The 21,802-nt window shown below is 32.2% G+C and overlaps 2 protein-coding genes across 4 annotated transcripts; both read left to right on the forward strand.

Annotated features, from left to right (window-relative positions):
- Positions 1–7,483: 7,483 nt before the first annotated feature.
- On the forward strand, positions 7,484–12,246 carry LOC107417171 (uncharacterized). 2 transcript variants are annotated; one of them, XM_016025759.4, is made up of 7 exons: positions 7,484–7,619; positions 9,054–9,158; positions 9,304–9,366; positions 9,447–9,494; positions 9,594–9,647; positions 11,847–11,904; positions 11,987–12,246. In XM_016025759.4, exons 2-7 carry the CDS (start codon positions 9,084–9,086, stop codon positions 12,028–12,030), a joined length of 342 nt encoding a protein of 113 aa, XP_015881245.1. In that variant the 5' UTR covers positions 7,484–7,619; positions 9,054–9,083; the 3' UTR covers positions 12,031–12,246. The 2 variants fall into 2 exon arrangements, with proteins under 2 accessions (XP_015881245.1, XP_015881244.1); XM_016025758.3 differs by having other exon boundaries at positions 7,498–7,731.
- Positions 12,247–14,683: 2,437 nt separating this feature from the next.
- On the forward strand, positions 14,684–21,509 carry LOC107417170 (trihelix transcription factor ENAP2). Of its 2 annotated transcripts, none has more exons than XM_048471519.2 (2): positions 14,684–15,715; positions 15,945–19,574. In XM_048471519.2, the coding sequence occupies exons 1-2, from the start codon at positions 14,860–14,862 to the stop codon at positions 15,959–15,961; spliced, it is 873 nt and encodes a 290-aa protein (XP_048327476.1). In that variant the 5' UTR covers positions 14,684–14,859; the 3' UTR covers positions 15,962–19,574. The 2 variants fall into 2 exon arrangements, with proteins under 2 accessions (XP_048327476.1, XP_015881243.1); XM_016025757.4 differs by lacking the exon at positions 15,945–19,574 and adding an exon at positions 21,064–21,509 and having other exon boundaries at positions 14,686–15,715.
- Positions 21,510–21,802: the final 293 nt, after the last annotated feature.

Below are 21,802 nucleotides of genomic sequence, written 5' to 3' on the forward strand. Positions count from 1 at the left end.
TTTTATTCAATATGTTATGTGTTCTAAAAGAATAAAGAGAATTCTTCTCACAAATAATTTTTTATTAATATTCTAAGCTACCATTCCACTAAAAAATAAGCCTTTAAATAGGTTAAAGTTACAAAACAAGAACCCTAAAATAACTAAAGTAAATTTGGCCAACATGGATTAGGAAACAAAGGTGTTGCCGAATTTCCTAACTGTTCCTAACTAAATTGGATTAATTAATTCTTTAATTTTAAATAAGAATTAATTAATTTATAATCAAAATAATAAAATATCAACCTTCCTAAAGTAATTTGTCAAGAAATTAGATAACTAAATATCAAAATAAAAGACTAATTTTCTAAAACAAAAGTCAAATTTTGGATTAGGAAACTAGTTGACTAGTTTTACAACTAAGCTATCTTTATCCAATCACCAGCTAGTTTAATAGGCTTCAATATGCCATATAGGATGTCAAATAGGATTAATATTAGTTCTCATATGTTGCCCTTGATTGGAATAAGAAAAGCTTGCCTGATTCATAAGAAAGGTCAAAGTCAGGGCCAAAACATGCATTTTTGGTGAACATGAAGTCTTGTGCGCCAACATGGTTAATGAGCAGCTTTGCTTCTACCTTGGCATGATTTCATGATCTCTTGGAGTACTCAATCACGTTCATAAGTCAAAAAATTCATTCCTTGCTGCCTGGAACCCATAGATGGACTAAAATAGTTTTCCGAGTCCATTTCGGCCTTCATAACTTGGATGCATAGAACAGGCTTTGGATCTTCAGGTGTTATCATGCCCTCTTGAGAATTAATAACATCTTGAATAAAACTAACCAAGTTGTCCTTAAATCTCTTAGCTTCTACCCATGTGATTGGCCCCGTCTCCAATTATACAGGATTAGCACCCCAGCGGGTTGTCGATTGTACCGTTACAGGCGGATTCTCATCAGTTACAAGACAAAAACCCTAAATAAACTAAAGGTAAATTCAGCCAACATAGAAAAGGATTAGGAAAGTGCCAAATTTATCCAAGTTTTCTAAACTAATTTGTATTAATTAATTCTTTAATTTTGAAATAGGAATTAATTAATTTACAATCAAAATAATAAAATATCAACATTCCTAAATTAATTTGTCCAACAAATGATGAGAATCAATCTGTACCTGTACAACCTACAACCAACTGGGGTGTTGATCCTTTGCAACTGAAGACGGGATCAATTATTAGGGCACAAGCTAAGAGATTTAAGGACAATCTGGTTTAGTTTCATTCAAGGTGTTATTAAATCTCAAGAAGGCATGATAATACCCAAAGATTCAAAGCCCATACTATGCATCCAAGTTATGAAGGCAGAAGGGGACCCGATAAGCTATTTTGGTGCATCTATGGACTTTGGATAGCAGGGGACTAGTTTGTTAGCCTATAAACGTGATTGAGATCACCAAGAGACCACGAAATCATGTCAAGGCAGAAGAACAAGCATCCAAGTTTATCATTTGTGCACAAACCTTCAATTAGGCTAAAAATCACCTTTTTTGATAAGAATTCGCCCGAACCTGTACAACCGACTACCCGTTGGGGTGCTGATCCAATACAGTTGAAGACCAAGCCAAACACCAGAGCACAAGCCAAGAGATTTAAAGACAACCTGACTGGATTCATACAGGCAGTTATCAATTCTCAAAAGGGTTTATCCATATCAAAAGATACAAGACCTGTTTTATGCATCCAGGTGGTGGAGGCCTATACGGACCTGGGTAGCTGTTTTAGTGCAATTATGGACCTCGAGCAGCATGGAATGGGTTCAACACTTCTTAAATTCAATTAATATCATTAAGAGGTCATGGAATCAAGAAAAGGTAGAATCAAAAGCAACTAAAATGGTGTTTTGGGCATGGAAGGATTTTTGGGCCGAAAATGTTATTTTTGCCGCTAGCTTTACTGTATTTTGCTGATTTGGCATTTTCTCTTTGTTCCAATCAACATTAATGTATGGAAATCATAACTAATCATATTTAGCATCCTAAATGGGATATTGGATCTGATTTGGAGTCTTTACAAGCTGAAAATTAGTCAAAGTTACCTTAGTACTCAAACTAGTCAACTAGTTTCCTAATTTGAGTTTGACTTTTTGTTTTAAGAAATTAGTCTTTTATTTGGTTTTTATTTACTTATTTACTAGAAAAAACAACTTAGGAAAGTAATTATTTTATTATTTCCATTGTAAATTAATTAATTCCTAATTCAAAATAAAGGAGTTAATTAATCTAAATTAGTTTAGGAAAGCATGAAAAATTCGGCCACACTTGTTTCCTAATTCCTTTGGGCTGAATTTTACCTACTTGTTTAGGGTTTATTGTTTTGTGACTTTATTCTATTTAAGGGATTATTTTTCAATGAGAATGTACATTTAATGTTATTCATAAATTTATTTGAGAGATTGAATTCTCTTAGTTTTCTTTGAACACATAAAACACCATTAGAAAGTAAGTGTTTAGTTTGACTTATCAATAGGATTTCCATCACCTATTGTGGCATCACTGATATACCAAGGTTTCTAGTCACAGATTAATTAGGGTTGAGGTGACCATAAGAACTTGAACATAATTTTTCAATCCGAGCTAATATAATATAGGTTTAGACACAAGTCGACTTAAGTTCGTATCATTTGGTATCAAAGCCAAATTTTGTTCAGGTTTGATCTATCTTGTTTGTTTTATTATTTTTTTTTTATGTTAATATGCAATTTTAGCATTAGGTTAAGATTGTTCTTAGTTCATACACGTTCTACATTCAAAATAAAAAATTTCCTAGTCAAATTAGGCTTCCTTATTTTACAGTATTTTTACTTCTTAGTTTGTTGGTTGTTTTTCACAATTGTTCTTGTTAATTTGGTTTATTGTTGATTCTTATTTGCTGTTTTAATCTTAATTAGTTGCATTCATATATTCAAAAAAAAAAAGTAGAGAGATTTGAAAGTATATTGCATATAATCTAAAAATTATGCAATCTGTTCTTGTTAGGAGTGTGGTCTCAGGTTTGGTTGAATTTTGGTGTTGGAATTGCAATTTTTGTTGTTGATTCTTGCTACTAGAGTTGTGTTTAAGTTCTTTGAGTGAGTAAAAAAAAAATTCGAATAAAAAGAAATTGTTACAAAAGGCCTGTTATTGTTGCAATTTGGAGTTTGAATTTGTTTGAGCTGGAAATTTTGAATTGTGAAATTTGGAGTTGCTGAAAATTCAAATTTGCTGCTGGATATTTGAATTTGAGTGCTAAGTTATTTGGATTAAAATTGGTAAAGGATTTGACACAAAAACTTAAATTACAAGAACAACAATCAATTATTCCCTATTTTGTTCGAATTGATTCTTGTTCGTTGTTTGAATCTCTTTTCTATATTTTATCCTTGAATTATTGGTATTCTGGTCAGATTTTTATTCATTCCAAAATTTGCTTGTTGATTTACCTTGTTTTTGCCAGAAAAGCCAAGAACTGGGTAGTATTAATTCATGCGGTATTGCTTGCTTTTTTATACTGTTTTGTTGATAAGTTTAAATTAAGGTATACTTGTGATCTAGTTTCTATCGAAGTACGTTTTAATTAGAACTTTTATTTAATTATTTGAGTGGAAAAAGGCAAGAGCATGTGAGCTTAAAAGAGGGTTAAAAACCGAAACTAGTGTGCAAAAACGAGTGTCGAGACATTGTTTGAGTGAAACATATAAGAGAGTGAATTTGGTGAGGATTTTTGTATTATTTTTACTAACATGGTAGATTAAGGATGAGAAGAGGAGATGGATCATTAAGAATTAATGAAGAAGAATCTGTGGGGTTCAAAGGTGATTCAAGAGCAACAGGAAGTGGAGGTAAATCTACTGACATGATGGCGATCTTAGAACAATTACAACGGATGAATGCTCGATTTGATCACCCAGATCAAAGGATAAAAAGGTTAGAAACGTCGAGACATTGGTGCTGGGAGGATCCTTTCTTGCATTCCAAGCAATTTTTGCTTAGTCCAATCAATAACAGCATATGGGAACCAATTCTAATCTTATTTGGCATTCTACATGGCTTATTGAAGCTAATTTGGAGCCTAAAATAGCTGGTGAATAGACAAATACAGTTTATTTGGCAATTTAGTCAACTAGTTTCCTAATATAAAATTTTGACTTTTATTTTAAGAAATAGTATTTTATTTTGGATTTTATTTTATTATTTTCTAGAAAAATTAATTTAGGAAGTTTTATATTTTATTATTTTTATTGTAAATTAATTAATTCCTATTTCAAAATTAAGGAATTAATTAATACAAAATGAGTTTAGGAAATTAGGAAAAATTCGGCACTTTCCTAATCTTTTTTCTATGTTGGCCGATTTTTCCTAATGTCTTTAGGGTTTTATTTCTTGTCATTTTAGCCTATTTAAAGTCTTATTTTTCAATAGAAAGGTAACTTAGATTATTATTCAAAAATTATTTGTGAGAATAATTCTTTTTGTTCTCTTTAAACACCTAAAACACCAAATAAAGATCGAATGTTTTGGTTTGACTTATCAATAGAACATCCATCAACTATTGTGGCGTCTTCATCATATATCAAATTTTTCAATCACAAGTTGATTAGAGGTTAAGGTGCCTATTAGAATCTGAACTTAAATTTCGATCTGGGCTAGTATAATACTAGTTTAGGAGCAAATCGACCTAGGTTCGTATAATTTGATATCAAAGCTGAATTTTGTTCAGGTTTGATCTATCTTATTTGCTTTGTTTATTTTTGTGATAATCTACAATTTTAACATTAGGCTAAGATTGTTTCCTACTCATACATTTTCTGTATAAAAAAGGAAAAAATAATTTTTGTCATAGCCGAATTTGATTCCTTTGATAGCCAAATTTTCACTTTCTAGTTTGTTGGTTGTTTGGCATATTAGTTCTTAGTAGTTTGGTTTATTGTTGATTTTTCTTTTCTATTTTAATCTTAATTAATTGCATACATATATTCAAAAAAAAATATTGCATAAACATAAAATTTTTGCAATTTGTCTTTATTTGGAAACTGGATCGGGTTTTGATAATTTGTTGGCTTTGGAGATGCATTTTTGTGGTGATTGTGCTGCTGGAGAGTGTGTTATTATTTTGTTGGCGATTTAAAAAGAAAAAAAAAAGAGGAAGAAGAAGAAAATGCCAAAATACAAAACAAAAAAAAAAAAAAAAGAGAGAAAATGCAAAAGGCCGATTTTGAGAATGTGAATTTGATTTGGATTTGGAGATTCAATTGTGATTGTTGAAGCTACTATTTGTTCATTCCATATTGGTTGCTGGGTAATAGAATATTGTGTGCTAAATTAATTGGATTAAAATTGATTAAAGGATTTGAGACAAATACCTAAATTACGAGAACTACAACCAACAACTATTTTATACTCTATTCGAATTTTGTTCTTGTTAATTGTTTGAATCCTTCTCTAAATATGGTCTTTGAATTTTGGTCACTTGATATTCTGGTCTATTTCTTTGCCAAATCTGAAAATTGCCTTGTTAATTTTCTTTGTTTTTTGGTTAGGAAAGCCAAGAGTAGGTTCTATCAATTCACTCGAAAATTACTTGCTATTTGTTTTTGTCTTATTCATAGGTTTAATTGGAATATACCTATGATCTAATTACTGTTTTAAGTGTATTTTAATAGAACTTTGAGATAATTCTTTGAGTAGGAAAATGCAAGATAGTGTGAGCTTAAAAGAGGGTCAAAAGCCAAAACTAGTGTACAAACACAAGTGTCGAGAACTTGTTTGAGTGATACATGTGAGAGAGTGAATTTGGTAAGGATTTTTGCAATATTTTCACTAACATGACAGATTCAAGACTAAGTAGAGGAGGAGACTCATTAAGAAATCTTGAAGACGAATCCATGGGATTTAAAGGGGAATCTAGAGCAATGGGAAGTGGAGGAGAACCTACCAACATGTTGGCGGTTTTGGAACAACTACAAAGGATGAATGCTCGCTTTGATCAACTTGATCAAAGGATGGATAGATTTGAACATTGTTAAGGAGGACTGAACCCAAGGTATGAACCACATGGAGGTCATGGTTGAGGTTGAGGAGGCCACGGACGTTTTAGGGAGGAATTTGAAGGAGATAACTTTGGAGATAACTTTAAGGAAGAGTTCAAAGATATTTTTGCACTCCAAGAAAGACAAAACCATGGAAGACAAGCTCGAGATGAGAATGATGACCTTGAAAATATTAAGGTCAACACACCACCATTTTTAGGCAAAAGTGATCCAGAAGCTTACCTAGAATGGGAAGAATGCATGGAGATGATTTTTTATTGTTATAACTATTCCGAGGTGAAAAAGGTTAAGTTGGCTGCTTTTGAATTTGGACATTATGCATTACAATGTTGGAATAATGAGCAAGGTACTCGAAGGAAAGTTGGTGATGAACTAATAACCGGTTGACGGCAAATGAAAGGAGCCATGAGGAAGAGATTTGTGTTGATCCATTACCATAGGAAGACAAATCTCTTCCAATATGCCTTGTAGAATGCCAAATAGATTAGAACTGGTTCCCATACGTTGCCCTTGATTGGAATGATCAAAGCTTGCTTGAAATGCAGGTAAAGTCCTTCCCACTGCCAAAACCAACAAAACCCACCATGTTGGAGGCTTGTGTGCAAATGATGATTTTGGATGCTTTTGCTTCTACCTTAAAATGATTCCATGACCTTTTGGTGAGCTTAATCACGTTTATAGGTTAACAAACTAGTCCCTTGCTAGTCGGACTCTTTAAATGTACTAAAACAGCTTTTCGGATCCACTTCTACCTTCACAACTTGGATGTTTAGCATGGATTTAAAATCTTCGGATATAATCATATCTTCTTAAGATTTAATCACATCTTTTATGAAGCTAACAAGATTGTCTTTAAACCTCTTAGTTTGTGCTTTTGTAATTGGTCCGGTCCTCAGTTGCACAGGATTAGTACCCTAACGTGTAATTGATTGTACGAGTACAGGCAAATTCTCATTATTTAATATCAAATCTAAAGTTTTTTTCTTTTTTAAGAAAATTCAATTTTATATAATTGAACAATTTCTTAAAAATGAAAATTTTGGCCTTTGATTGTTAAAAATTAATTGGTAAAAAACGATGGATGTGTATTTTATTTTTTTAACTTATTAAAATTAAATGAAGGTTATTAATAAATTTTTGGAAGCTTAGAATTTGAATATAATTGGAGCAAAATTAAAAACAAATAAAAATAAAATTTATCATATTGTATTTTCAATTAAATTTTTTTTAAAAAAACTCTCATTTAGTTATTTATCATTTACAATATTTTGGTATCTAGAGCTATAAAGCCAAAGCCAAAAAATTAATCATTTATTTGCTTACAAAAATAAGGTATGGTTTCTTCTCCTTTTTTTTTTTTTTTTTTTTTTTTTTTTCCTTTTTTGTTTTGTTGGTGGTGGTCGGGGCCGGTGTTTGTATATAAGGTACGAAACCGTATTACGTAACGATTTTGATTAACAAAAACCAGAAGAATCTAACCGAAACCGTTGACTCATTTAATTAACATTTCATAATTTTTCAGCTCCGCTTATAAACATCCAACCACCACCACGTAAGCATCTCCTTCTTCTTCCTCACTCTATCTAAACCCTAATCCATCTCTTCTCTCTCTCTTCCTTTCTTGATCAATCGCTTTCTCTCTGTCTTTGTTCGATGGTTTTAAGGTAACAAACCTAGATTCTTAAATCATTTCATTTCTGTTTCAAATTTTGGTAATTATTAAGATTTTTCGTAAAAAGATCTGTTTGGAATCTTGTTGCTTATTGTGGATCTTAATATAATTACTTGTATCGCTTTAGATCCGGAAATGAATATGAGAGTAGCGGGCGATTAGTAGCTGCTTAATTGGTCATGGAATTATTTTTATTATTATTATTATTGTTGTTTCTGGGAGCTTTAAGTGCTAATTTTCTTGGAATGAGATATTGACAATTCAGAGATCTATTTTTAATCTTAGTGGGTTATTTGCTATTGTATTTGTTGGTTTGGACCAAATTTGAGTAAATTTTTGTGTTTTTTATTCTAATCGAATATTCCAAATGTAGTATACGTTTGGATTCTATGACAAACCAAAGAAGAAAGAAGTATGTTGAAAATCTAGAGGTTCACAAGGACTTAAATGCCGGAGAGAGCAAGTATGATTAATCAATTGTGATCTGGCGACAAATTTAAGGGATCCAATCAAGCAGTTAATTTAGAGTTGTATATGGAGCTGAAAATTTGTATGCAGTTTATAAAAGATATTCAGAGAGATGCATAGAGATCTACAAATCATGCAGACAACGTCTGGATTAATGTCCACTATAAAGAAAACCTAAATGAAATGAAAAATCTTGGATTTATGATTTTGATTAAATAGACCTTGGGATTGATGCTTTGGGCACAAATGAATGAGAGAGTTCTTAGGGGTATTTGGACTCATAAGAAGTATTTTATTCTTTTCCGTTCTTCAGTTTCAAAGTATATATTTTTCTAAATGTATTATCATTTTTCATGGAACGTGGTTTTATGCTGTCCGTAAAATTTTCAATTTATGAGTGTCTGTTTTTTGTGTTCAAGTGGTGTCTGAGTTATGCTGTTTTTGTATTAATATTTAACTTAAACTAATCTTAGTTACTCTTGCCCTTTATGTTAGACTTGCCTCTGCTTCTGTAAAATGTATGTTTCTTATAGTTTTCTTTTATCTTATTTTTTAATGTACTTGCAAAATCACCATAGCAATCTCATGGAGGGTTAGTAATGGAGTTTCATGTGTTACATCCCTTGTATGTTTGTGCATGTGTATGTGCATTTCTGTTTGTCCGTTTGAACATCAAATAGTCTAGAAAGAGGGAGATAGAGATCTCTGATCAACCTGGTGAATGGATTTGATCCATATTGTTGTTATCCTAAATTATCAAAGATTTTATGTCTTTTGTTGCCCTTCCTAATTATTTTCAGTGGATTAAAAAAACTAGCTTCTAATGGTCAATTGCTATGCTTGCAGCTGCTCTTTCTAGGGTGTTGCAAGGATATTATGTCAGGCATGGAGGATACCAAAGAGCAGGAACAACTTGAGTCTGAGAAATCCATGCCATCATCCCAAGAGGAGGTTGCATTTACATATTCTTATGGCACTATTTATTAGAAAACTTTAATTACTGCTAGAGAAATTTGTAGTGAAATTATTTTACCATTTTCATATTACTGTATGAGTTTCTTAAAGTTTTTAGCTAACTTAGGTTCATGTTTTGTAGGAGGCTGCTGTAAAGAAAAAGTATGGTGGAATTAAGCCCAAAAAACCACCACTCATTTCTAAGGTGATTTTGAGTTAGATCCCTCAGATTAGAATAGTTTATGGCTGGTGCTGCTCCATCTAAGGCATTGAGTCTAATTTCAGGACCATGAACGTGCTTACTTTGATTCTGCCGATTGGGCACTTGGAAAGGTATCCTTTGTGTATCTGCTGATAAGATATGAGATATAACTGCAAAAAAATGTTGGACGTTCATTAAGTTAATTACTGAATATTTTTCAATTATAATAGCAAGGTGGTGAGAAGCCGAAAGGACCCCTTGAAGCTCTTAGGCCAAAATTGCAGGTATTTATTTAAATCTCTTTCCCTTGATTTCGTAATTATTTTTTACTCCTTACCTCCAAGATTACTTGCCTTTATTGTCTTTTTTGGCCATTGTCTACTAGATCTCAGATTGTTAATGTTTTGTCAACTTAATATTTAGAAATGTAAAATTTTCGAAGAAAACCACTTTTCTGGTATTTATAATAAGTGGATAGACTTAACCAAAAGAGTTGAGGGATTCTTTTTTTAATCTGTCTTGCCTGGCTTAGGAAGGACTAAAGTGAGGGACGACTTCCATCATCTTTTATGAGTGAAAGAATTGACTCTACGACATTTTTTTATTTTTTTATTTTGTTAGCAATGGTCTTTTGACTGTTATAGTCTCTTGTTTGGCTTCTTCTCACAAATTGGTACCTGCATGCTTCTGCTTTGATTGTTTGAGAAGCAGATGAGATTTAAATACAATGTGAAGGTCTGAACCAAAGGGTATTTTGCTTTCAGATAAGTGCTGACAGAAACTTGTTATTTTGCTAGAAACTCTCACAGGCTTTTCACCAATTAGTGGTATCTTAAACATGATCTTATCAGTGATAGGATATAAAAAGTGGGACATGGGCCTAATTGTATAAAGGAAGAAGTATCTAAATCCAGCCGTAGGTGAAAAAATTATTGTGATAATGATGTTGATGACATTACTGCTTCAGTTGCCATGACAAAATGAAAGGATTAAGCATATATACTTTAATTAGACACCTTTTAACAGCAATAGGTGAAATTTTAAAAGCAATAGAACGTCTGAATTTTATATTGGATGACCACATACTTGAGTGATGTAAAGAAAATATTTTTAATTGATTTGATAATTCACATGAAAATGTTTTCACTTAATTAATGTTAAATAATTTAGTATTAATTATTAAAAATAAAATAATAAAAAAATGGAAAAGGGGGAAAGTAGTGGTTTGATACCATGTCTTTGTCATATTTTTCAAGCATATCAGGTTAGGATAGGATGGTCATTTTATAAGATAAATAGTGTATTATTGACATTTAGTCATGTTTAATTTATCTCCATCTCATCATTAAAATGGGATGTCAACTATAGAGATAAAGAATTTGACCAGATTGATTCTATCTGGTTCTTACTTCAATCACACTACAGGATGAAAGTTCCTCTATCCTGCCACTTAATCAACTTGCATAAAGGCCCATGATTTCCACAATTGTAAATTTTACTATCTTTCTGGTGTCCCCTCGTACCCTTTATTTCTGATTAGTTCCATCTTTAACCAATTTAAGTTCTGTTTTTATCAAAATAATTTGGACTTTTTCTTTTTCCCTACTTATCTTTTGTATTTTTCACTTTTAAATGTCATTTGAAGTAGTCTTCAATATGGTAAGATAACTAGAAAGATATGAAGGAATTTGAAAGCTGTGGGCGAATGATGTTCTTGTGCAAAAGCATGCTGTCTTTTATCATCTGCATCCACAACATAATTGTCATTATCCATAAACAATTGGGTGGAACAACCGTTGCCATACTTTTATTGCTGATAATTGCCCTTGGGTGGAAGAGTTCCCAACTAAGTTACTATGGGTGGATGATAAAAACCCAAATGGCAATCTTGATTGGTGTTCCTAAATAAAGTTTAGAGATTTTGCAATTGAAGAGGAAATATAGCTTGAGGGAAAATGAGAGGGAATAGACTCTGTTGTCTATACTATCATAAAAGAATTACCCTCCTGGTAATTCTTGTAACTAGGGACAAGGATGGATACCCTGATTATTCTGGATACGAGAGCTTCACTTAATGTTTAATTCCATTTTATTCACCGAGTCTGGCAGAGTAAATTATTCTTGTAGTTATAATTATTCCAAATAGATGAGTAGTACTGTTTGTTCGTCTCTAACATATTTTATTCTCAAGAAAATCTGTTCCACTTAAATCCTGAATAACCATTCCTGCACAAAGTTTGTACAGAGATATTAGTACTCTGGAAAATGTTTCATGTTTTCTTTCACCCAAGCACGTGACATGGCCACAACAGGGAAAATATGTAGGGTGAAAAAGTAAAAATATGGGATATGCAAATGGGAACCTTTGTGGTTTATCAGAAAAGAAAGGTCCTCGAAATTTATACGGAAAGTTCACAATATGACCATGGAAACTGTATTCCAAATATTTTGCTGAAAAGAAGGAAACTCATTACTTTTTGCAGCCCACACAACAGCAAACTCGATACCGGAAGTCTCACTATGCCCCTTCAGATGGTGAAGGTATGCATGTTTCTTTCAATCAAAATTTTATACTTATTGGAGCAGGTGCTGATATCCTCATTTGTAATATTTGTTTATGTAGATGGTGGAAGTGCTCCATCAGAGGATTCACCTGCTAATGAATGAGAGATGGCTGGTAGTAATTTGGTCTCATGAAGACCATGACTGTTATTCTGGTACCTATATGGGAAAATGAGTAATTTAATGTTACTGCCAAATAAATTGATGTTATTTTTGTGTTATTAGCAAAGAAGAAATACAATACACCAAATATTTTTTCACTTTTGAGACTGGTGTGAATTGTTACTTTTAAGACCGTCAAATCAGAATCTGATTACACCATTTTACTTTCTTGAGGCCCATATTCCAAGAAATTTTTAAGCTATGGAAAGAGCCTCCATGATTCTGGCCAAACATTTTTCTTGCCCTATCCACAACAAATCTTGCGTGTAGCGTCAATACATATTTTGATCCAATTGAGAAATAAGCACGAGAAAGAAGCACATTGGTATTCTTTATTCTTAATAAAATTTAGGGATAAATGCCCTTCAAGGTCCTGTATAATTACAAATATTTCACTTAGGGTCTTTAAAATCAATCGTAATATATTAATATTTTATATTTTCAAACTCATTTCAAATTGATACAATTAAGGTTAATTTTAACATATTTCGTTAATTTCGGGTCACATGTACCTCACGGGATGCCAAAAACGATTTTTTTTTAAAAAATTTCATTTATTTATTTTGTAGGAGCAAAAAAAAAAAAAAAAATTATTACATTTTAAAATCATTGAATTTCATTTGAAAGTCTTTAAAATCAATTTTTTCATATTGATAAAAATACTAGATGTTTAACAAAATCTAAGAACTTAAAAAAAATTATATGCTAAAAAAATTTTGAGAACACAATAAAAATACAAGATAGTAAAATAAAAAACAATTTGACAGCCTCAAAAAAAATCCAATGCTTAACAAAAATCTAAGAGTTTAAAAAAATATTAGATGGTCAAAAAAATTTTGAAAATATGATAAAAAATACTAGATATTGAAAAAAGAATTCAAAGTCTAATAAAATTATCAAATGTTCGAACATTTAATATCTTTTTACAATTGATTTTTTTCCAAACTCCTAGGTTTTTTTTTTTTTTAACATCTATTTTTTTTTTAGGGTTCTGGGGATTTTTTTTTGAATATCTAATATTCTTTTCAAACACTTTGGATTTTTTTCAATGAGCTGGTAATTTTTTTTGACTTTCAAAATTGCTTAAACATATGATACTTTTATTAGTTTTTCAGAATTTTATTAAATATCTGATTTTTTTTATTATACTTTTAATTTTTTTTTAACTATTTGGTATTTTTTTGAGCTCTCAAATTTTTTTAACATTTGGCACTTGTTTGAGGCTGACAAAAGTTTTTTACTATTTAGTATTTCTATCATGTTCTCAAAATTTTTTTAGCATTTAATTCTTTTTTTGCTTTTTTTTTTTGTGCTTTTAGATTTTATGAAACACGTAATTTTTTTTTTTATCAATATGACAAAATTGATACTGCAAAACGAAATTCAATGATTTTAGAAGGTATTAAAGTGTGTTTTTTTTTTTAACCTCCGAAAAAATAAACAAATGAAATTTTGAAAAAAAATAGAAAATCATTTTTGGGGGTCATGTGCACCAATGGAATCTTTTAAAATTAACCCCCAATTTGATCAATTTAAAATGATTTTGAAAGTATAAAATATCAGTATGTTACAATTGATTTTAAATATTTCAAATAAAATATTTGTGATTATACAGAATATTAAAATGCTTTTATCCCTAAAATCTATATCAATAACATAGCATTTTGTAATATCCATGGTATCACAAGGACTTAGAACTTTGAAACAATAATCTTCTGATTTCACTAATATTCCAATCCAAGGACTTGAGCAGAAATCTTATGCTAACAGTTTTAAAGGCATTACCTGATTGCATTTTAGGACTGATGAAATTAATCCTTGTATATTTTTGTGGAAATAAAAATTTCTTAAATATAATACATTTTGTTATCATTTTTATGTTATATATATATATATTTATATATATGTTATTTCCATATCAATGAAAACTAGAAGCCATTCCATAGTCCAAAAAAGGCCAAAGGTCAAAGTCGTTCTCATAGTAACCCCTATATCAATTGATGATTATGTTAGTTGCTGCGGTAGTGATGGAATAGTTTTCATTACATGTATGTCGTCTTAATTGAAGAAAGAAAACAAGTTAAATAAATCAGCGTATTAAAAAAGAAAGGGAAAAAATTGTTGTGAAGCAATGGATTACAGAACAATAATTTTAAACATATTTCAAAAAAGATATTTATTAATTCTAAATTTTCGAAACAAATTTTTCTTACAATTGTTTGATAATTTAATGAATTGAAATGAATGAGAGAGAGAGAGGCGGGCATGAAGTGGCTTAAATTTCACTGCAAAAGAAGATACTTCAAGCTGCTTACAACAATTATGCTATACTTTGTTTAACGTACAAAAAGATGTTAACCCTATAAAATGATCAACAAATAAATATTTCTTTTAAATGAATTTTGGAAGATCAGAGATTATATTGTCATTTTTTTCTTTTTGGACATGATTAAAACAGCATTTGAAAAAGAAAAAAAAAAAAAAAATTTGAATGAAGCCGAGCTGACTCAGAAGAAGCCGAGCGGTCTCTCTCCGGCTCCACACAAGCGCGAAAATTTCGCACGTGTTCAATTTGAAACTTACCGTAATCTCTCTCCTTCATTCTCTATTCTCCTCTCTCTCTCTCTCTCACTCGCTCCGCAGACACATGCACCTTCCCTTACGCTACTGTTCCCCGCCGGCACTTCCTTCCGAACCCCCAAAACCGCCTTCACCGTACACCGATAACAGAAAACGACCTTCGCCCAATCGCAGCCTGCCACCTCACCACCCATGGACTCCGATACCGGAACTCTCTCACCGGCAACCGCGCCGGCGACCAGGCCGGCCACTACGACGCCGTTCCACGGACGCGAGGACTGCTGGAGCGAGGACGCCACCGCTACTCTCATCGAGGCCTGGGGCGACCGCTACCTGGAGCTGAACCGGGGCAACCTCCGGCAGAAGCACTGGCAAGAGGTCGCCGACGCCGTCAACGCCCGCCACTGCCGTAGCGCAAGGACCCGTCGTACGGACGTACAGTGCAAGAATCGCATCGACACGCTTAAAAAGAAGTATAAGATCGAGAAGGCTAGGGTTTCCGACTCTGACGGTGTCTACACTAGTCCGTGGCCCTTTTTTACTCGCCTCGATGCCTTGATCGGCGACAATTTTCCGGCGGCTAAGAAGTCTTCGCCGCCGGTGGCCGGAGTCCACCGGAACGCTACGCCTCCAATCTGGGCGCTGTATTCTCCGGTACCGGTCGGTCCCCGATCCGCTACTCTGAAACGGCCGGCGCCGACGTTGCCGCCGGTGCCCTTGGATGATTCGTCCTCTCGTCGGAATTTCTCGGCATTTGCAGCGGCAGCAATAGCTGCTGCGGAGGATGAGGAGACGGAGCGGTCGAGCATAGGGAGTAGGAGAAGGGACAGAGAAAGGGAAGATGGGTGCAGGGAATTGGCTCAGGCAATTGAGAAATTTGCGGAGATATATGAGAGAGTGGAGGGAGCGAAGCAGAAGCAGATGGTAGAGCTGGAGAAGCAGAGAATGCAGTTTGCCAAAGATTTGGAGTTCCCGAGAATGCAGCTTTTCATGGAGACCCAAGTTCAACTTCAAAAAATTAAGCGCGCCAAGCGATCTTCGGGCACTGGTGATTCTTTTCTTTGTGCTTATTATTATTTTTTCCTCCACTGAATTTATGCTTCATTTGCTCTTAAAATCATTTGCTTTTATTTGCTGGAATGCTTTTATTTGAATCATTTGCTTTTGGTAAATTGTGAGTTTGTCATTATCAAGCATTATTTTGCATTTGGGTAGTGTGACAAATGTTTATTCTCATGTGACGTACAAGTGGGTGCTTTGGGTATGTTTTTGATCAGGAAATAGTTCAATATGAAGGGAATAGACAATTCATTTGATTTGGATGAGAGTATTTTTGCTAAGAAGAAAATTTCACTCTGCTCCAACACTCTGGTGCTTGTATATTTTACTGAGGTATTTGCAAAAATGTGATATGAAAGTGTGGAAAGGCTCCATTTATTGCACTGTGAAGGTGTTAGTGGTTTCGAAACCCCACCTACATGTATTGGATGATGTTGAATGTGCCTAAGTTGATAGTCTACATAAATGATGTGTGTTGTGCCTTGTCAGTGGGTTGCGATATGTTGATATGGCTCAAATACCCATATTTGGTGTCAATATCAATTCTATGGTTTCCACAAGTTTCTATGGCTGATAGGTGTAAAGTGAAATAAGCTGCTTAATCTGAAACTTTCTATAGTGGCTCATATCTTTTGTATTTGCGCATAAGAAATTTAGAAGCATGGTTCCTAGATATGTTGGGCAGCCACTTTTTTCTCGGTTGGTGATGTGATGTCACTTTTGGGCTCTAAGTAAGGTTTGATAGGCTGGATTTATCAGCCTAGCCTGTTTGAATGATGGATGAGGCCTAATATGACAATATGATTTATTCAGGAACTTTAGAATTGCTCTGTTTCCAGCATTTAATATATAATATATTTATTTATTGGTAAGTGGGTAACTGAGCGTTTCTATTGGGTCATATTCATGCTATGTTGATAAGACTGCTAGAATGTAAGACTACTTGATGTTTTTTGGTTGACATTAGCTGCTTGAAGTCTGATGAAATTATTGCTTGTTCTTTTTGTTTTGCAAGTTAAATAAGTTGATTTTGGATGATTATAAAAAGATGTAGTGAAGGACTTTCCTTTTCTTTTACTTCGCTTCCTTCGGTGGGATGCGAAGGGCTTTAGCACCTGGGCCCTAATATTGTGGTGAACAAGTGTCTTTATAGTGATTGAAGAGCAATTTAGAAATGAGAATATGAAAATCTCTTAGAGGTACCTGGCCTATTTATTGAAGCTTACAGGGCATTTTTCCACAAAGTATAGCTTCTAATAGGTTATTTTATCCCTACAACATCTGGTTGGTTGACTGCTTATACAATTGTTGATAATTAACATGTCCATGAGTAGCCGAACTACCAAAATGAAACCAGATATGGGATCAATGTGTATCATTGAGACATTGACAGGGTAAATAATCTTTCTTCACCAAGTCACTAAAGTGGGATGACTAGAGAAAAAAAAAATAATAATAACAATAAAGTCACTAAAATGGACTAATTAAACTAGAATTTAATATCATTTACAATCCTTGCGTTGGTTAGTTCCATTCATTGCTTTTTATAAATTGAAACCACAATGCAATTACTTTGTAGATGGACTATTGTGTGTATATTTTTCCATTAAATGATATAAATCATATCATAGATGTGAATTCTATCTTAAATGAGTGGAGAAGATGTTTTTAATTAAAATACTGCTTTTGAGATTTTTTAACAAATTGATTGCACTTATTTTGACTATTCTTTGTTCCATTCGCAATATGATTTCTTATTGCCTTCACAAATCTGATATCATGACATTATTGCTTTGTTCCTAGTATCATTTGAGATTTTTATAGGAAAAGTGAAAAATGATATTTATAATTTGGTAAATTAGTTCTAATTTATGATAATCTCTATCAACATCCTGCCATCTGTACTTGAGGAACTAGAAACATGGATTGTTTGAATGTATGCAAAATGAATGAGACTTCTATTTACTTGAAGTTCAAAGTTTGGGCTTTATATATATATATATATATATGTATATATTAATTATATATATATATATATTAATTATTATTATTATTATTATTATTATTATTATTATTATTATTTATTAATTGATACAGCTGTATTTTTGGGAGATTAGGGATGGGGGAAGGGAGTAAATTTGTAAACGAGATTTTTATGAACCTTGGCGGTTATGTTTATTAGCCAAAATGAAACCTTGTGTGGATAGATGGTGTTGGACAGAGTCAAACAGATCAATATCAGTGCAGAAAGTCTTAGAAATTCTAAAAGTAGGTGATGATAATTCCAGCTACAATTATTGGAAATAAAATGTTGAAAACTCTAAATCTGGAACAATATTATTTCCTGCAGATTTGGCCTTGTTGCTAATTATGTTTATATCATCTGTGATAGGGAGATGATTGTAACTTTAGATAATGGGAATATTAAATTGTATCTCCTTGCACAATTTATGCCATCTCTTTTAAAATCTTGAAGATGATTGTAAATGATGTAAAATGCAGTGCTATTGTTAATTATTGGTTGAAGTGAGACTATAAGATATTTTTGTGTGGGAGATATTGGTCATTTGTGCAAAGCTTGTTAGCCAAAGGTGACGAGTTATGATTAAAGTGGTCAATGACTAATCTTGTATTTTTTACTTAAGAAAAATTGGAAACCTATTGTTCAGAATAGAATTAATTCTATGATGGCCATAAGATTCTGCCAGTACAATGCAGTTTGCCTTTACCCTGTTACAAAGGAATGATGAGCTTGTGAGTGTGTTTTGTTTTGGTCTTTAATTCCTTGCTCTTATATAGTTCCATTTAACATTGTCTTCATCTGGTTTTCTGTCATTTATTTCCAGGGTTACAATGGGTAGAAAATTCTGGACTAAGGAAATAGATATACATATATATATATATATATGGAAATGCTATAATGAGCGAAGGTGCTCACCAAATGTTGACCACTTGGTGAGCACCTAATGTGTATCCTTCACTGGATGTGCTGGTTAATGAATTTTGTATCCTCCATTAACCCATGTATCCAATGAAGGATATGCGATAGGCTCTCACTAAGTGATGGGTGCCTTCCCCCACCATTTAAGAACTGTGTACATATGTATGTATATAGAGCTTATAGATTTGTTGCTTCTTCTGTTTTTGGTACGTTAATTTTTACAGCAGTCATGAGAAGGTTGGTATCTTTACATGGGATGAAAATGATGAGATGATTGGCTATTTGGAGAAATTTTGATTACCTTAAGCAAAGTGACAGATCTATAAGAAGTAATATGCTTTGATATGAATGAGCTACAATGGCAATGGAAAAAAACCAAAAAAAAAAAAAAAAAAAAAAAACGATATTGGATTCTGTAGTGAAAGTTTTGGCATTATTTCAAGTGAAATGGTGACAAAGGATCTTATTTGTGTTAGAGAATGGGATGGTATTCTTTGATTAACCGTAATCACAACAGTTTGTTGCATTAAAAATCTCAAGTAACAGGGTTTGCTTTTCTGTCTTATACTTATAATGCAATGCCTTATTTGGTGGTTAGTTATCATATGTATACCACTCTGCTGTGAGGGATAGATCCTGACTTCTTTGGCCATGAGTGGTGAATGCTTCTTAGGAATCTTTTTCTGAGAAAGTTATTGAGCTACAAGCCGTTTGTTAAGGTGTTTGGTTTTTGTTTTTTCTACTAAATTGAGTGTAATTTGCTTATTTCTTTTTTTTTTTTTTTGGTAATAAGTTTGCTTATTTCAATTGTTTGTTAGTGTTAGTGGTATTTAAATATATCAATTAACTATAAATCTAGGGGCAGAGAGAGGGGTTTATTAAAAAAAAAAAAAAAAAAAAAAAAAAACCACAATCGGATACACCCCCCCCTTTCTCTCTTCTACATTTGTAGTTAATTGCTATGTTTAACAAACTCTAACTGCCATTAACACTAACAAACAATTGAAATAAGCAAACTGCAAACAATTTAGTAGGGGAAAAAAAAATAATAATAAAATAAACAAAACTAAACAAACAGCACCTGAGTTGCAAGTTTTTGAATATGGTGGTCTATTTTATATCTAATGGTGTGGTCTGTTTTATATCTAATGGTTTGTTTTTAATTTATACTTATCTCGTTACTGATTTGACAGATAACATATATAAATTATTTCTGACTTTATTAAGATGGCAATTTAGTTTTGGTGGAGTATTTGTATTTCTTGTTTTGCAAAGTTTGATTGTAATTATTTTGATGTTATCAAAGTTCTAATAAATTTATTACTTCTTTTTTCTCTTTCTGTATGTCTTATTTATATTTTATTACTAAGTCTTACTTTATATATCTGTCAGGTTATTGATGTGTTAAATTTTCTTACTAGGTGTTTATTTTTGTCTATACAAGATAGGCAAGTTTTATATGAACTTGGATTTTTGTTTTATTTAAGGAATTAATTTGATCCTCATAAGTTTCATCTTTCCTTACATTTTGGTGTCAACATCTATATATGTCGTTGCACATAATGGCCATCTTTCTTAACATGGTTCATCTTTCCTCTATGTGCTTACACATTGTGGAAGAAACAATCTTTCCTGACATGTTTTATTAAAATTCATATGGTTTTCCATCTTGGTGGTTAAAAATCAACTGCCCATGAGACTTGACACATTTTCTAACTTAACGTCTGTTAGATATATTAACTTGTTATGCATAGTCGGCCCTACTTTTCTTTAACACCTTAAGTTTTTCAGAGTAGTGGTAATTCAATATGGTACCAGAGCATGTTAAATAAAAAAGTCATATGTTCTAATTCCAGACCTCCATTTCTGTTAATACCATGTGAAAACTAGTAAATTAATATACATAAGTGGGCCTACTTTTTAATAGTTTAATTTTTTTGAATAGTGGTAAATCAACAATGTTTGTATAGGCTCATACTAGTAGCTTAGAGCAACAAATCTCTCCATCTTGTATTACCGTCATGCAAGACGAAAAGATTTCATAAACTCTTTACTCAAAAATATCATTCGGTGAGTATATGGTTCATTGGTTTTAGATTTATCTCATGTATTAACTTTTATTTTATTGTTCTATCAAATAACTGGAGTGTTAAAGAACTTTTTTCATCTTTTTTTCAACTTTGGCGTATCCTTTTGCAGATTAATTCTCATCTTTGAATTTGGTCACAGATTTTATTTGCTATTCAATTTCTTATCGTATATAATAAGTTGTTGCTTCAATTTCTTGTGAATTTTGCTAATGGTACTCGTAAGTTTGCTCTAGAGTTGCTATTTCTCTAGTTTTAAGGAATAAGAACTTACCTAGGTCTAACGCTGGCTAAATTTTCATGATACAGATAGTTATTCTTAGATGCATTGTTGGAGAATTCCCCGACTGTTGGCTGTTTCACTTAGAATGGTACACATAGTTTTAACTTCGGAGCTGCATATGATTAAACTTTGTTTTGGTTGAAGCATTATGGTATAGGTATTTGGAAGTGGTAAAGACGAAATTTTGATATATTAACTTTTTGTGAAGTAATTTTGTTGGCTTTTGCATTTAGTACACACCAGAAAAATATAAATATATAATTTTTTTTTTTTTTTAAGCTCAATGTATTATAATTTCTCCTAGTTATTTTAGATCGAATGTGAAATATTTTGCACCAAATGTGCTTTATTTTCAATTTTGTATTTTTGCCCTCGTTGTATTGGTAGTCCAATTCCATTATTGGCTTTGCAGGTAGTAAATTACTAATTATTCTCTACTGAGCTTAGAATAAAAAATTACCAAAATCCTTTATTTTAAACATTCCTTTCCTTAGTTTTGTCTTTAATGATGGTTTCCTTTATTTTTTTAAAATTTTTTTTTAAATAATTTATTTTTTTATTTTTCAAAATTAATAAAATTATCTAGATTCTCTATTTGGAATTCCATTTTGATCTCAATGAAAAGAAAGCAAATAGAGGAATAAATCCTAATAACAATGATTCTCGTTCTTTTTCAATATCATTGTTGGCAAGTGATGTGTAATTTAATGTATTAGTAAAAATGACATTAATCATTATCATTATGTGATGTTATTAGACAGTTCA

This window comes from Ziziphus jujuba, chromosome 4 (genome assembly GCF_031755915.1).
Source record: "Ziziphus jujuba cultivar Dongzao chromosome 4, ASM3175591v1".
Lineage (NCBI taxonomy): Eukaryota > Viridiplantae > Streptophyta > Magnoliopsida > Rosales > Rhamnaceae > Ziziphus > Ziziphus jujuba.

Bases quoted from the DNA above. Each gene is read 5' to 3' on its own strand.
- LOC107417171 (XM_016025759.4), top strand. From the start codon at position 9,084: ATGTCAGGCATGGAGGATACCAAAGAGCAGGAACAACTTGAGTCTGAG. The intron at 9,159-9,303 runs GTTGCATTTACA...CATGTTTTGTAG, and splicing joins TGCCATCATCCCAAGAGGAG to GAGGCTGCTGTAAAGAAAAA. The intron at 11,905-11,986 runs GTATGCATGTTT...TTGTTTATGTAG, and splicing joins TGCCCCTTCAGATGGTGAAG to ATGGTGGAAGTGCTCCATCA.
- LOC107417170 (XM_048471519.2), top strand. From the start codon at position 14,860: ATGGACTCCGATACCGGAACTCTCTCACCGGCAACCGCGCCGGCGACC.